The following is a 14907-nucleotide window of genomic DNA, read 5'->3' on the forward strand; positions in this document are numbered from 1 at the left end:
CGTGGTTTCGCCGCCCTTGGCCCACCGTTCCTCCTTGATCAGCGCCGTGTTGACACGCCGTGCTTATGCAAGGGTTGACGGACATGTACTACTAGGGTCGCCCTCCGAGTCACGAGCGCGTGTTTGTTACAATGCACTGAGATTCACTATGGTGAGTGGTTGGGCCAAGCGGAGCGACCTGGGTGAATCTTCAACGTGTCGGCCGTGCTTGCGCCCGTGGAACTCAAACGAGAGACGGACATGCCGCCCGCCGACATCGTCGACTTGTAACTTCATGAACCTTGCGCGACCGAGCTCGCTGACACGTCAAAAGGGAGCTGGTGGCCAAGGGGCCTCGCGCGTGTGGTGTATGTGTCCATGGGATGCCTGTGAAATGCACGTCGACGCGCCAGCGCTGGCGCAAGGAGAAGCAGTGCGAAAGTGCGGTTGCGCGTGCCGTCGTCGTGCCACCTGGCGTGCGTCTGTGACGGCGCGCTGCGCCGCCAGGTTGTGTGTTTGTATCAAATTGATTCGAACCGCAGGTTCATTTCGAGAAACTCGACCGATCAGCCCGCGATCGTCCGACGTAGTGGCCACGCTGGTGGGCGCGTCGGGTCTGCCGTCTCGGCGGCTCCGCACGCAGTACCAGCGGCGGGGTCGACCCCCCCGCCCCGACACGCCCTTGCATCTCTATGTGCCAGGATCGTCAGCATTTCGTTTCTTTGCAATTTTGCATCACACGATCGGTACATGGGAAAAACACCAGTGGCGATGGGGACAAACCCGGCCATGCCTTCCGCCAATCAAGTGGCGTTATTCGAAGGATCGTGCCACGGGCGGTGGCCCCGAGCACCACATGGTCCACGCGGCGAGGAGGAGGAGGTCGTGGCGATCGCGACAGCGAGCTCGTGCATGTGACTCATCTCTGAAAGCACCTACTTGCGTGGAGACGTGATGCTGTGATGGCGCCCGTCCGACTACGGTGCTTGCGCTGATAAAGCCGTCAAGAATGAAGCGGACTGTCTACGCCGAGGATGGCCACGAGGGCCGGTCATCGTTGCAGCACGAGCGACATTTTATCATCAAGTTGGTGTGCCCCGAATCTCGAGCGCCCTTTCTTGATTTCGACATTCTCGATTCATCCGTGCACATCGAGTCGCATGAAGCGACACACCCCCACAATGCGACGCCTGTCGTCGTCGACACGATTTCCTCCATGCCATTTGACCGCTGACGAAGAAGCTCAGTACGGCGCTTTGAGCCAAAAGCTCCTCGGGCGTGCGATTGCTGAATGCGAGACCACGCTGAGCGATATGGGCACCCACTGGAAGTGTGTGCGAACGGTGCCAGTCGCATCAAGCAGTCTCAAGGTGTACAAATCGACCCACCCACCGCAGTCCCTGCATTCAACGGGTGCGGCTCAAGTCATGGCGACAGGTATTATCTCGGGGACAATGGAAGACGTGATGACATGCCTGTGTGCCGACAACAGCTTTGCATTCCGCATGAACTCAGCGCTCCTCATGCCCAAGGAGCACGTGGATTGCGAAGTTCTCCACGCGATTCTCGAGTCTAGTATGTCTCCAACTAGTACATCGAGTACTACTAGTGACAAGTACCGCTTCCTCGGGTTGAAATGGGCGGCGACGAAATGGCCATCGCTGACCAAGCACCGCGACATGTGCTACATGGAGTCCGCGGGCGTCACCCGTACCACTGATGCACAAGGACATGTCGTGGAGTACGGGTACTGCCTCATGGAGTCCATTGACTTGCCGGCGATCTGTCCCCCGCTCGACCAATTCTCGATCAAGCGCATCAAGGTGTCATTGCGCCATGTCTTTCGAACCCTGCCCATCGGGTGCACATTGGTCATGTCCCACTGCTCCATCGACCTGGGAAGTCAATCGTCTCCGTCGTCGATATGGTTGCCTCCAGACTTGACAACGTTCCCGCAACTTGTGAGCATCGCAGGCGCTGCCGACGTGGCGGCCTCCATTCGCCTCTCGAACGCGCTACTTCTTCACACGACCTCTTCCGACACATCCTCAACATGGAACGTACCTGAGTTCCTTCGAAAAGCCCCACGAACGTGCGCGCTGTGCCTCGCCAAGATGGACCGCCTGGAGAAACACCGTGTCGTTCACTTGGTGGGGGCTTCCGGGATAAAGATCGTGAGTCGATTTTTCTGTCCGTCGTGCAAGAATGCACCCGTCGCGTCCCCGCTCGACCTCATGCCATCGACGCCACGGACGTGTCCTGGAGTCGAACGGTCGCGTCCAGCACCAACGGCGCCATTGCCACCTTTCTCGACCCAGTTGAAACAGAAACTTGCAGCACGCGGGCCCGAACACGCGATTCCTCTGGATATGAACGCCGTACCATCGACTCCTCGAGTTCGTCCCCATATTTCTGACGTTGCTCGATCAAGCGTTGCCGGCAACGTTGACATGACGTTTTTGGATCAATTGGTCCGATTGTCGCAGTTGGATGTGCTGTCCCATCACGATCAGTTTTCGATGTGGCGCAGCAGCGACTTGTCCGTGGATGAATTGGAGTTCTCAAGCCGAGCCGCTGGCGAAAACGCCAAAGCCACTTTTTCTGCGGCGCAAGCCAACAACACGTGCTCAAGCGGGTCGACTGTGCCAACCTCCATCGCGTCGAAGCTGCATTTGCCAATCCTCGACTTTGATGACGAGGACGACGACGACGACGATGCAGAGAGCGTTTATAGCGCCCTCGATATCAGCGTCCGCGAGTTGGTGCCGGTCAGTCCCCCGCCAACGTCGCCGCCCTCTTCACAAACCACATGCTCACGGTCACAGGAGCAGCCCGCCGCCGCGTACCATCCAGTTGCCCACAAACTCATGCAGCTGAATATTCAAATGCAACACACGATGAATGTTCTCCGACAGAACCAAAGCCGCGCGGACTTGTTGCAGCGAGACTTGGAGTATGCGGCGTAGGTACACCGCGTCCTTCGGTTCGTTAGTTTCAAGTCTTCTAAAGTATGATCCCTTATTTTGCACGACGAGTTTACGTAAGTTGATGTAAGTGACTCGAATCGCAACGCCCCACACGCACTTCACACCTACGAGGAGCGAGCGTACAGCCTCCCCACGAGGAACATCACTAGAACTTCCATACTCGTTCGCCTGGCAAGCCGAACGTGCCGTCGAAGCCGTCTACACTCTTTCAAGATGGGGGCTGGTCTTGTCCCATCATGGTTGCTTCAAGGGCATTTGACAAATGTGAGATATTCGGCGACCTTTCGTCACCATGTCTTGTCCAATCAGAATCGGGCTGGTTGGATCAAGATTAGAGAGATATCAAACAAATATTCATTTTCATAAATTCCAGTTTATACAGTGTATTCTTTTTTACGGCCTTGTCGAAATCTTCCGACAGAACGGTGAGGATGGCGGCAACAGCAGCGTCAAAGAGGCACATAACGCAGGAAACATTCAACGAATGCGTGCGTGAAAACATGGAGGAGTTTGACATGTCCGAGGAAGATGCAATTGCTGACGCCGTCACCCAGTTTGAGTCCCAGGGGGTGGACCTGAGTACTGTTGTCAAAGGTCTCGACGTTGTGCACCCTGTCTTGACGGCGTTGCACGCGATCGAGGCCGACGAGTCTGACGACGAGATCAGCCTCCAAGGACATTTGAAAACCCTGCAGGAACAATTTAACGATGCTCTGGTCAGCGACGGTGCCAAGGAACTGGCTGGACGGTCCAATGGCCCGGTGATCTTGGTGCAACGATTGCCTGCAGTTCTCGAAGTTGACACGCGCATCATGTTATTTACCACGATTCAATGCATGGTATCGCACATGCTGTCGTCTGCAATATATCTCATCGTTTGGATTAGGTTGCTGGAAATCGAGTCAATCAATCTCTTGTCGGGGACGCCGGAATTGCTACCACCTTCGATCTCGGGGTGCTGTCGTCGCACGTCGAGACACAGACAGCTGCGTTATTGTGCTTGAAAAGCACTTGCGCTCGACATGAGGTAAACAAGAAGCGACTGGCATCCCATGGCATCGTCGCGAGACTCCTTGTGCTCTTCCGCGAACGCTCCACGATCTCGGATGGAAGCACAGCGGCATCATCAACTAAGGACATTGCAGACGTCATTCGCGTCCTCACCGTGCATGACGACGTGTATGCATGCATGAAACCTCTCGCCCGAACGCTGCGACATTTCATGAGAATTCCATAGGGAGTCTATGTTTTCGCAAACGCACGACATCATCAAGCAATTTGTGGAGCATGCCATTATCGACGCGGTCATGCCCTTCCTCCAGGACAAATCAAGGGACCCTGACACGTTATCGTCGTGGCTCGCCGTGGTTAAGCAACTCGCCATCACAGAAGACACTTGCCGCAAACTTGTGACCGCGGGCATCCTTGACCTCCTCCCGACCTTCCAACAACATGCACAGGTAACCTCGTCCATGCATTGGCCTGCCATTTGTGTTTTGTTGGTGTAACATCATGCAATTCCGGTGGTCTTAGCTCTTGAGTGCGGCTGTACCTGACAACTTCAGATTGTGTTTTGAGCCGTTCATCTTGGCTCACTGCCAGCCGCATCCTTTCGTCAATAACCCGACTCTTGAACATCTTGGACATAGCATCGAGCGCTGCTATCACGTTGCCTGGGCTTGCTGCGCAATTTGGCGGCGGTCGATGAGTACAAGACGGTCGTGACCACGTCGTGTCTGCCGTGGATTTTGTCGATTATGCAGCAGCATCCAAAGGAAGCGTACCTCCAGACTCTCGGGTGTGCCACGATCGCCGCCATTTGTTTGCGGTCGCCGCCAAATTGCGAACGGGCCGCGGGGTTGCAAGCGCATTGCGTCGTCGGCATCGCCATGCACAGCTTTCCGTCGAACGTTGCGCTCTTGCGGTGAGTGATCCAGCCATGACTTGCCATTGATACTGGACGACACCATAGCCAAGCGAGCTTGGCGATTCGGAACATGGTCGTGCGCAACGAAGCCCTGCGGCCGATTATTTTGGAAGACCCGCATGTGGAGTCGCAACTGCGACTCGCGATGCCCATAAGAGGATGCGGAGACGAAGCGTATGCGGCCCTCAGAGACCTCGGCGCCGACGTGCCCCTAGCAAGCATCGGCCAAGCCCAGTCGGCGAACTTCAATCCTGTCATGGAGTCCTCCAACCAGCTCGTGGGGCGTATTCAAGAAAACGCGACTGCTCCTTTCGGCGAGTTCGATTAGAGTTTCGAGATGCAGATTTGAGGACGAAAGCCATACTAGCATTGCTCAAGGCACAAGGCCGTAACGACACTGGAAAGAGCAAAATATGTCGTTGTTTGGGAGGGGATGTCACCTACGCCAACGCAACCCAGCTCTGTTCGACGATTTCTCGCACACGGCGGTTGTACTCTCGTCTATTTTCCTGGAATAGGCGCGCGGCTTCGGAATTCGCGGGGGAGTTTGGATTCGGGTCGCACAGCAGCGACTGGATCGACGTCAGGATGGCCGAGATGTCGTAGATAGGACTCCACTGGTTCTGCAGGATGTCGAGACAGATCTGCCCGTCGTTGTAAATGTTGGGATGGAACATCTTGGTCACAAACTTGACGGACGGCGCTTTGTTTGGGTAGTCTTCGCTAAACTCGAGGAGGAGGTTGAACGTGCCGCCTTCCCACGGCGTGTCGTCTGGACCGAAGATCACGGCCTGCCACACCATGATGTTGTTGTCTAATGGAGCTCCGCTGACTCCAGACGGCGGATCGTTCTGCAGTTTGCGGAAATCGCGCATTAATCGACGACGGGCGGCCGTGGACATGGTTTCGTCGATGCCTCTGCGCCAGTCTCTCAATGGCACCCGCTTTATCCCACACGACCACAGAAGGAGGAGTGATGTCAGCCACGACGACAGAATTTAAATAGTGTATACATTCTTCACACAAAATATACTATTTTGTATAAAATATACTATTTTATGTGAGGAATCACAAACTCCAAGAGTAGATACCACACTATATAAATGGTTGTGTAGGTATATAGTGTTATTTGGAAAACATTATTTGTCAGGTTTGGATTTGCATGGAATATATCAATGCCATGTCATCTCCCCGTCGTTTTAATATATTCTAGAAGCGTCGGAACCGAATTCGGTGGAAGGGCAACGTATCTGCCAACTCTCTCTGGCGCGACTCCGCAATCGATGTTCCCTGGCAAGTTGGCTGTACCTCACCAACACAACGTTGGGACGACGTGGAGGGATAATGCTTGTCTATGCGCGGCATCCAAGCGCGACACACTGCGGAGCTACGTCCCAACAGATATACACGTGAACCTGTTCTGAGACCCATGAACATCGCTCTCCAACTTAGACGCCCGTGTTCTGGGCCTCACTTTGCTTGATTAGCAGCCTGCCAAGTCCCTGAGCATGACGTGGCGGTGGCTCGACGGAAGACGCTGTCCTCTAGTTGCGAGAGACCACCCTCAGCCTATTTTCCTCGAGAATCAGTGATGGTAAGTCAATCAGTGAGATACGATTGGCTTAAATAGAATCGAAACGTCGCCTATTTCAGCCAATCCCAATAGACCCTCCTGCAAGGTGTGGTGGTTGCATGATGTCAGAAATTGCGAACCGTTGTGAGGCAGCATGTTGTGATCCGTTCCGATTCCCCATTGCCCACGATGGTGCATGAGAGTCTGGTCTTACGTAGCCAACACACCCATACATAAAGTTCCTGTGTGTTTGTGATGGATACTTGGCACCGACCTCGAGAGCGACTCTGCCACGAGGTGTTTTTTCAGCACCACTCGGCACAGAATCCACAAGTGGAATCCATCGAGTTCCACGGAGCGGACAGCGTCCGTCCATGCTCCTTGACCGATTCAAATCTGCCACATAGTCGTCGTCGTGGGCTGCACGAGCATCACCAAGTAGCGGCACAGCTTGTGCCTCGCGACGTCGCAATGTCGAATTGTGCTTGTGTCCTTTCGTCACCGGATATTTATCCGGACACCCAACCAGCATTCTCGGCATCGAAATCCTTTGTTGGGATGCAAGGACAAGATTCGCCGTCGCGCGATTCCATGCCGGCCGATGAAGCCGCCGCATTGAAGGAAAAGTTCCAGCAGCTGTACATGGAGCTTGTAGCGACGGGGTTAAATCCAAACGACGCCGTTGCTGAAGCGTTGACACGTTTGCACTCGTCTACCTCCGGCGCGTCCTTTACACAAGGCCCAACACTTCATGCGCAACCATCGCAACCACCACCACTATCAGCACCTTCGATACCAAACACATCAAATACACCAAGTAAAGTTGTTGCGCCAGTAGTGGTCACTCCTGTCACAAGCCCCACCCCATCGCTATCGACTGCGCTGACCCTGGCCCTCCTTCAGGCGAACGCATTGCCCCTTCCGAGCATGCAATCGCTCGTGTACGACACGTTCTCCCACTCGGAGCACTTGAACATATCTTGCTTTCCGGGTCATTCTCGTCAAGAAATCCAAGAGGGCCTGGCGATGCTTGTGTCCCATCCGGTCCTTGCAAACACGATGGGGAACGCCCTTCAATCGTGGGTGAATCAGCCGTGGACAAACAGCAAAAAGTGGACCGAATCGTCGGATTTGCATCAATTTTGGGTCATTCTCGAGCATCCGCTGCTGTTTGACCCCGAGTATCGGCAAGTTGTCGGCGGGATGGCGAAGCTCATGTATTATTTGGACGATTCAACGAAAGAGATAGTTCGAGCGCGGTGGGCAAGCTACCCCATCGACGACCTCCATCGATTGCTGGACGTGTTTCACCAGTACATCACGCTTTCGTTGGTCGGGTCCGAGCTCAAGATGGACAAGTTGTTTGCTGTGTGCAGCTTGATGGGGCTTTTGCACGTCATCAACGAAACAAGCCGTAAATTCTGCGATTTCACGGCATTTTACAACGACGCGGTCAACTCGGAACTCAATCTGCTGACGGATTATGCCAAATCCGCAATCTACTTGAAGCACTCGAGTGTCGCCGGCCCAGCCCACGAGAACCGTCCGTTGAGCGACCTCAGTTTTTGCGACTTTCCATTCGTGCTGGACCCGGCATCCAAGAGCCTCGTGCTGCACTTTGATTCCGAGTATCAGCAACGCATCACGGTGCAGGACTCGATTGCGAGCACCCCAAGCTTGGACGGATTGATGCCGTACCTCGTGCTGCGCGTCCGACGCGAGTTTGTTGTGCTAGATGCGCTCCAGCAGCTTGTTCAAGCTTCTTCCGACCAGCTCAAGAAACCCCTTAAAGTCAAGTTTCTTGGTATGGCAGAGAATGGAATGGTCGAAGTGGACAGATACAAACGACGATGGGTCGATGACTAGGCGAAGAAGGGGTCGACGAAGGTGGCGTCAAGAAGGAGTTTTTCCAGGTGCGTTGGCCGAGACACTTCACGTAGGATGGGTTTGTGGGTTTTCTTGAAGAATGCCGTGTACAGGATTTTGTTTTGAGCGCCGTCCAATCGACTATTGCCACACGTTTTCCCCACGGAATATTCATTCCCGTTCATGCGATGTGGTAGATTATCATTCGGGAACTGCTGGATCCGAATTTTGGCATGTTTTTAGCCGACAACGAGACGCACACGCTGTGGTTCAACTGCGACTCGCTCGAGTCGACGATGGAGTTTGAGTTGATTGGGATTCTCCTCGGCTTGGCCATCTACAATGGCGTGATCCTGGAGCTCCATTTTCCCCGCTTGGTGTACAAAAAACTCATGGATCAACCGGTAACACTCGAAGACGTCGAGCTGTGCCAACCTGCATTGGGCAAAGGCCTTCGCCAGATGCTCGAGTTTGACGGGGACGTCGAGGCAGTGTACCAACGCGCGTTCGAAGTGTCTTACGAAGTGTTTGGCGAAGTCAAAACGGTGGACCTCGTCCCGAACGGTACAATCGATCGTTTTTCATCCGCCAAAATTGCAATGTGTTTTTTCAGCCGCCGACGATGGAGGCAAGTCGGTTTGGATCGCATCGTGTCATGGTGATTTGTCCATGCCATTTTTTCGTTGGAGTGTGTCAGATTTTGTTGTCGAGGGTGGCGACGATGGATTGCACGGGTGTGCTACCTTGGCTTTGTGCGTCTCGGTACTTGATAGAGTCGAGTGGATTCGTTTGGAATATTTCGCTGATTCGAATCGTGCTATTCCTTTGTCGTTTTGTCGTGATATGCAATCGGTCGGGTGTTTCGACAAACCATGTCATTGAACAATAGGTAAGTCCATCAACGTGACGAACGCGAACCGCAAAGATTACGTGGCCAAATATGTGCACTACGTGACCACTGAGGCGGTCGAGCGGCAGTATGGAGCCTTTCACCGTGGATTTCATTTGGTCTGTGGGGGGAGCGCACTGGCATTGTTTCGATATGAAGAGCTGGAGCTCCTCGTGTGTGGCTCGCCCGATTTGGACTTTGACGCGCTCGAAGCGGTCACGCATTACGACGACGGGTACACGGAACAAAGCGACGTGATCAAGTTGGTTTGAAATGTGTGGCATGTGCGTTGGCTGACTTGCGGTGCAGGTATTTTTGGACGGTCGTGCACGGGTTTTCCGTCGAGGAAAAGAAGCAACTGCTCAAGTTTTGCACTGGTAGCGATCGCGTCCCGATCCGAGGGTTGTCCGAAATGACGTTTGTCATCTCGCGCAACGGCCCCGACTCGAACAAGTAAGGTGCATGGTCGACATGGCATGGACGTTGAAGGCAAATGATAGACTGCCCACAGCCCACACTTGCTTCAATCACTTGCTCCTGCCAGAGTACGCGAGCCAAGACAAGTTAAAAGAGCGACTCATGGTCGCAATCAGTCAGGCAGAAGGCTTTGGGTTGCTGTAGTGCGTGTCGCTTGCCGCTGTGGATCGTGGCAGTCCACGAAAAAATCGGTTTTGCCAAACGTCGTCTTTGTATTTCTCGCCGAACGTCGACTAGTGTCGACATCGCAGCAAAAGAAGACGCAATCGTTCGCACGGACGCCGTTGCCCTGGACTTCGACTCGTTGCCATCATGTCCCCACCGCTGACGTCCTCGCGACAATGGCCTGGACATGGCCCAATTCACTTGCCACTCAGCGGCATAGGTCGCAACGTAGCGGTCAAACGCTGTGACTTGCAAAGGCGCAGGCTTGGTCAGGCCAACATGAAAGCGCTCTCTTGGCACCGTGCACTCCATTCAAACGCTGCCTAGTTGGGATTTGGGTCGAATGGATCGCACTCGCGACATGAGCTCCTCCCAAGTGGTCAATTCGAATGCGCTTGTCTCGCCTGGCTATGGCACACCTGGAGCGTGCCAGTTCAAGTTGGACAAGTCCAGTTCGAATTCGCATGGACGTGCCAACGACGAGTCCACCGCTTTGGTCTACGTAAGGGCCATCAACGCCAGGGACGTGGAGCGTTGTAACTTCCATTCAAATCACACAAGTCGAGGAGCGGGGAATGGATACCTTGAGCAGCGCGACAAATACGCTCTTGGGACTCATGGCCGTCCCATGATCTCGCAACGAAGGCACCGACGTCATGATGCCGCACTCCTTCACGGCTGGACGACTCGGCTCGTTCGTTTGGACTGGGTTCGTCGGCGCAGAAATAAACTCTCTGAAAGGAGGAGCCACCGTACCCGACATGTGGAATGCTTCCTTCTTGGCTTGCATGCGGACGTCGCACGGAAAATGGCATCGTGGCTGAACAAAAGTTGCAGAAATGGCTGATGGCTCTACGTTGTGGCTCCGTCCATCGAGTTGCACGGGCCGACAGGGAGTTTGTATGTACCTGCGAGGGTGGATGGACTTCCAGCGTCTCGATGGGACGGCGAGCCATCGGCGGCGCCAGGCGATGTGCCAACATCGACTCCCCTCGGAAGGCGATCGGTTTGACATCCCGCGTCCATTAAAGTTGCAAGTGGTGGCTGACGGATCATGCCGGCATCACCTTGGACAACATCATCGTCCGACGAGTACCCCGAAGATGACGCGCTTTCGCTGCCACTGCTGCTAGCACTGTCGTCGTCGCGATGGCTTGCGCTTGCATCGTTTCTAGAGATTGCGTTCAGATGCTTGGTAAACTCAGCCTCGCGCTGGCTTCGCATGTCCTGGTTGAATTGTCGACACATTGAGCATGGTTATGGCCAGCACGACGTTATACCTGAAAGAGCTTAAAGTTGGTACGATAGTCGTCGAACGGCGAGGTCGTACAGGGAGGAGGTGGAAATGGCTCGTGGGGAATATGACTGGAACCACCAAGCGACGCTCGGTACGGCGACGGGGAAACTTGAGACATCACACCACTCCGTTCAATGTACGACGCGACAAGGTGCTGGACAGCGTCTTCCGTCAATTTGTGCTGCGCGTCGTCATCTCCATACGAGTCAATGTCACGCAGGATCTCAGCAGCCAAGCGCTGAATCGCTTCTTCTGGACTCGGTTGGAGCGCTGCGTCGGCGGTCGCGAAGAACTCGTTCATCGTGTTGGTGTCCTGCACTACCATCGCCATATCTTGGTGTCGAAAGGTCACGAGGGTTATTAAATATCACAGGTTGTCCAAAATATTATGATTTATCATATCCAAAGAGAAATATCAGAGTGCAATAGCTACAGCTATTCGAGCAAGCGCTTTGTCTAAGTCGAGCCCCCGTCAAGACGTTGGCGACCGAGGAGCCTACTCGACGAGTGGCTTGTGCTCCACCTAGTGATGAACAGGTTGGGCTTCCAAGCGGACTTGGGGCTTTGGCAATTCAAGTATGGTGGAGTCGATGTGGTCAACCAACGGATGGATTTGGTGGTGCAGTCTTGAGCGGCGTACGTTCGAGGCACCGGTGGAGATAGACGTCTTTGATGCCGGGGGACTCAAAGGGTGTGTGGTGCCTGTGCGTTGCATGCGCCAACTACAATAAGGGGCAATTCAACCAGGTCCCCTTGCTCGGTTCGTGGCTGGCTGAACAACGATGTGGACAGCCAGTTCGGAGGTGAGCACGGTCGGGGTCATGTGCCTCTCTGCATGCAAGACCCTTCCTCGAAATGAACCACAAGGGCCATCGCACGAACGACAACGCCAGGCCGGCCATCACGGACGACTGGCATGAGGGACGGCTCGCAGGCCACACCAGTCGACCACGACTTGCTCATGCTTGAATGTTTCGACTGCCCACGACGGTGGTCCAGAGCTGCAGGCAGTGCCACGATTTGGACGATTCGCTCATCGTGTTGGGGTTTCGCGTCGTGCAGTTACAATGGTCGTTTGCGTTGGAAACGGTCGACCATTTGCGTGTTCCAAGAGCGCCACCGCGATGCCCATCTCGCATTTTGCAGATGCCATCAAGAAGGTCACGTCGATGTTTGCAGTGCAGTCGCGCATTGGGTCTGTCGTCCACAACGCCGCTTTGCACGAATCCCACACAACGCTCGGGTGGAAGTCGCTTGTCGTGAGTTTGACGCACGTGCCGGGGGCGCAGCATCGCATCGTTGTCAAAGTCGCTGTCCCGCTCAAGATTCGTGCGCAGGTGCTCAAGAAGCAACCTCACTTGGTCGCGATCACGGCCGGTCCGGGCGGGATCTGGATCGTTGAAAAGATCACCGCCGACGGCCGAGAGATTCAGTGCCGGAGCGCCATCCCGTCCGACACTGGCACGTTTGAGTGGGAGGCGGCGCCCGGCGTTGACGGCGACAATATGATTGTGCGCAACGTCACGACCGCTTCCAACGTCCCTGTCGAGGTCGCGCTCACGACGCCGCTCAACTTTGAAAGCCGCTTGACCGTGTTTAGCCTGTTCGATGTCAACACGGTACGTTGCGCGGGCGTCCAATCGGCCATCATCACGGCGGCGTGGGGTTTCTGTGTAGGTGGGCCAAGTGTTTCGCGCCGATGCGCGGTTGGAACTGATGCTTCCCAACATTAGCCTGGCCAACGTCAAGCGCGAGTACGTCGAGAGCTTTCTCAACGCGCTGGGCATTCACGAAGGCCACGCGGTGCAGTTTTTGAACGTTGTCGACAGTGTCGGCGAAATCACACACTCGAGCGAGTATGTCGAAAACGCGCTGCAGAGCGACACGCACATGGACTACCGGCTGTACTATCGCATCCGGGCCATCTTGACAGGCCAGTTTGTCCTGCACGCGTTCCCGTTTGACCAGCAAGAGATGACCATTCCGATTCAACTGCATCTGCCCAAGGAACGCGCTGTCCTTGCCGTGAATTACCGCAACCCGAGCATTTTCCAAGTGACCAACTTCCAGTTGTCAAACGTGTTTCACGTGGCGACGGGCAACTACGTGGTCGCGACCGCGTTTTTCAGCGACATCAACGAAAGCACGACGGCTAAGATTTACCCGCGCATGAACTTTTCCATCATCTTGCAGCGCCGCGGCGGGTACTACATCACGCACATTGTGATTCCGGTGACGCTGATCACGTACATGGGGTTTCTGAGCTTTTGTTTGGACAACGAAGGCAAGACGATCGAAACGGGCGAGCGCCTCTTGATCTCGCTCACGATGGTCTTGACGGCCGTCACGTACAAGTTTGTCGTAGCCGGCGCGATCCCGCAAATCTCGTACCTGACCATGCTCGACCACTACGTCACGTTTAGCTTTTACTACGTGTGCGCGATCTCGGTCGCGAATGCATTTGTCACGATGGGCCACGAAGACGAGCACGCGGCGTTCCACGTGATGGTCATCATGGCGGCCGTGTACACGACGTACAATATTCTGTGGGCCGTGTACTTTTGGTTGTGGATTCGGCGGCGCGACCGCGCCAACGAGGCGATGCTAAATTATCACCGGGTACGTGTGTCGAGCTTAGGCCAAGCACAATGGACGACGACGACTCGCGCGTGTAGGTGCGGCTGATGGTGACCAAGACGTTTCCGAATTCGAAAGCCGGGTTCCAAGGACGCATGTTTGCCGAAATGATGAGGGAACTTGGCATCAACGAAGCCCCCGTCAATGCGCACGCCGCGCCCCACAAAAAAGATCCCCCCATGGACCACAAAGTGAGCATCTTGCACCCGACACATCACGCGATCAAGAAAATTCACCACTCGATCAAACACAACATTTCAGGACCGCTCGAAGGCCATTTACATGGATAATTTTGGAATACATGGGAGGCCGACCCCACCTCCCATCCATGGGTTGTTTTGTCGTCGGGACGGAACTTGGTGGCATGTTGTGGCGGCGCCGTCCGCAACCATGTTGCGCCATCGACAAGAACAATCGCCCCAGCCACGGCATGACGCTGCCAATTTCGATCGTTGCGACCTTGGACAGAGGAGGCAACGACGCATGCAATCTCGCATGACACTTGGATAAACCAACGGCCTCGTCCGGGAGACTAGGAGAGATGGGTCTGCGGACGACGTGTGGTTCCCCCTTGAGCAGTTCCTCGCGCTCGATGAAAGCCCAGGCCAGTGTCTGCTTGGACTGATCAAGGGAGATTGGTTGCAAGTCAAGGGGTACCCCGTGTTCCTCTACCTCACTTGCGCAACATTCTTGTGAGAGATGGCGTGTTGGATGGCCTCCATTTGGCCGATGCTGAGCTGCGCCAGGGCGACGACTCGGTGCACAATGTTTTCACACGTTGGCATGTCGACACAGTCGTGGAAATTCGCCCTGCCACACGCCAATTCAAGGCGTTGTGGCGAACGGCTCCAAGAGCACTCGGTATTTGACCCTGTTCTGCAGCGCTAGATTCGCTTGGGCTGACTTGTAGGCAGTCCATGGACAGTGCCACAGCCTCTTGCGCGAAAGACCGCATTGAACGGAATGGTCACACAGCCGAAGGAGCGCATTCGACCCGCTCGCTGCGCAAGAACTTTGCGTCCTGCGATATTTCATACGTGGCTGAGACGATGCCCGTCTCGAATCCAGTGAACGATGCTCCCAGGGTACGCCTGCCGAGGTTGCTCTCGT

The 14907-nt window shown here is 54.9% G+C and overlaps 6 protein-coding genes across 9 annotated transcripts; 4 read left to right on the forward strand and 2 right to left on the reverse strand.

Moving 5' to 3' along the window:
• Window positions 1-629: 629 nt before the first annotated feature.
• On the forward strand, window positions 630-3054 carry H310_13518 (hypothetical protein). The gene has a single exon (XM_008881061.1). The coding sequence runs from the start codon at window positions 1014-1016 to the stop codon at window positions 2943-2945; it is 1932 nt and encodes a 643-aa protein (XP_008879283.1). The 5' UTR covers window positions 630-1013; the 3' UTR covers window positions 2946-3054.
• A 298-nt stretch (window positions 3055-3352) lies between these two features.
• On the forward strand, window positions 3353-5877 carry H310_13519 (hypothetical protein). Its single transcript, XM_008881062.1, has 5 exons — window positions 3353-3805; window positions 3853-4145; window positions 4204-4426; window positions 4616-4890; window positions 4939-5877. Exons 1-5 carry the CDS (start codon window positions 3398-3400, stop codon window positions 5219-5221), a joined length of 1482 nt encoding a protein of 493 aa, XP_008879284.1. The 5' UTR covers window positions 3353-3397; the 3' UTR covers window positions 5222-5877.
• Window positions 5197-5878, reverse strand: H310_13520 (ubiquitin-conjugating enzyme E2 2). The gene has a single exon (XM_008881063.1). The coding sequence runs from the start codon at window positions 5793-5795 to the stop codon at window positions 5334-5336; it is 462 nt and encodes a 153-aa protein (XP_008879285.1). The 5' UTR covers window positions 5796-5878; the 3' UTR covers window positions 5197-5333.
• A 1121-nt stretch (window positions 5879-6999) lies between these two features.
• H310_13521 (hypothetical protein) lies at window positions 7000-9926 on the forward strand. 3 transcript variants are annotated; one of them, XM_008881064.1, is made up of 7 exons: window positions 7000-8270; window positions 8333-8379; window positions 8530-8896; window positions 8946-8960; window positions 9222-9483; window positions 9531-9674; window positions 9722-9926. In XM_008881064.1, exons 1-7 carry the CDS (start codon window positions 7025-7027, stop codon window positions 9840-9842), a joined length of 2202 nt encoding a protein of 733 aa, XP_008879286.1. In that variant the 5' UTR covers window positions 7000-7024; the 3' UTR covers window positions 9843-9926. The 3 variants fall into 3 exon arrangements, with proteins under 3 accessions (XP_008879286.1, XP_008879287.1, XP_008879288.1); XM_008881065.1 differs by lacking the exon at window positions 8946-8960; XM_008881066.1 differs by having other exon boundaries at window positions 8530-9483.
• Window positions 8879-11489, reverse strand: H310_13522. 2 transcript variants are annotated; one of them, XM_008881068.1, is made up of 5 exons: window positions 11144-11489; window positions 10772-11090; window positions 10620-10715; window positions 10447-10568; window positions 8879-10361 (listed from the first exon to the last, which is right to left on the reverse strand). In XM_008881068.1, exons 1-5 carry the CDS (start codon window positions 11483-11485, stop codon window positions 10272-10274), a joined length of 969 nt encoding a protein of 322 aa, XP_008879290.1. In that variant the 5' UTR covers window positions 11486-11489; the 3' UTR covers window positions 8879-10271. The 2 variants fall into 2 exon arrangements, with proteins under 2 accessions (XP_008879290.1, XP_008879289.1); XM_008881067.1 differs by having other exon boundaries at window positions 10447-10715.
• Window positions 11490-12243: 754 nt separating this feature from the next.
• On the forward strand, window positions 12244-14128 carry H310_13523 (hypothetical protein). The gene is made up of 3 exons (XM_008881069.1): window positions 12244-12779; window positions 12838-13779; window positions 13836-14128. The coding sequence occupies exons 1-3, from the start codon at window positions 12285-12287 to the stop codon at window positions 14085-14087; spliced, it is 1689 nt and encodes a 562-aa protein (XP_008879291.1). The 5' UTR covers window positions 12244-12284; the 3' UTR covers window positions 14088-14128.
• The last annotated feature ends 779 nt before the right edge of the window (window positions 14129-14907 follow it).

Source organism: Aphanomyces invadans (assembly GCF_000520115.1).
Source record: "Aphanomyces invadans strain NJM9701 unplaced genomic scaffold supercont1.52, whole genome shotgun sequence".
In the NCBI taxonomy this organism is placed as follows: domain Eukaryota; phylum Oomycota; class Saprolegniomycetes; order Saprolegniales; family Verrucalvaceae; genus Aphanomyces; species Aphanomyces invadans.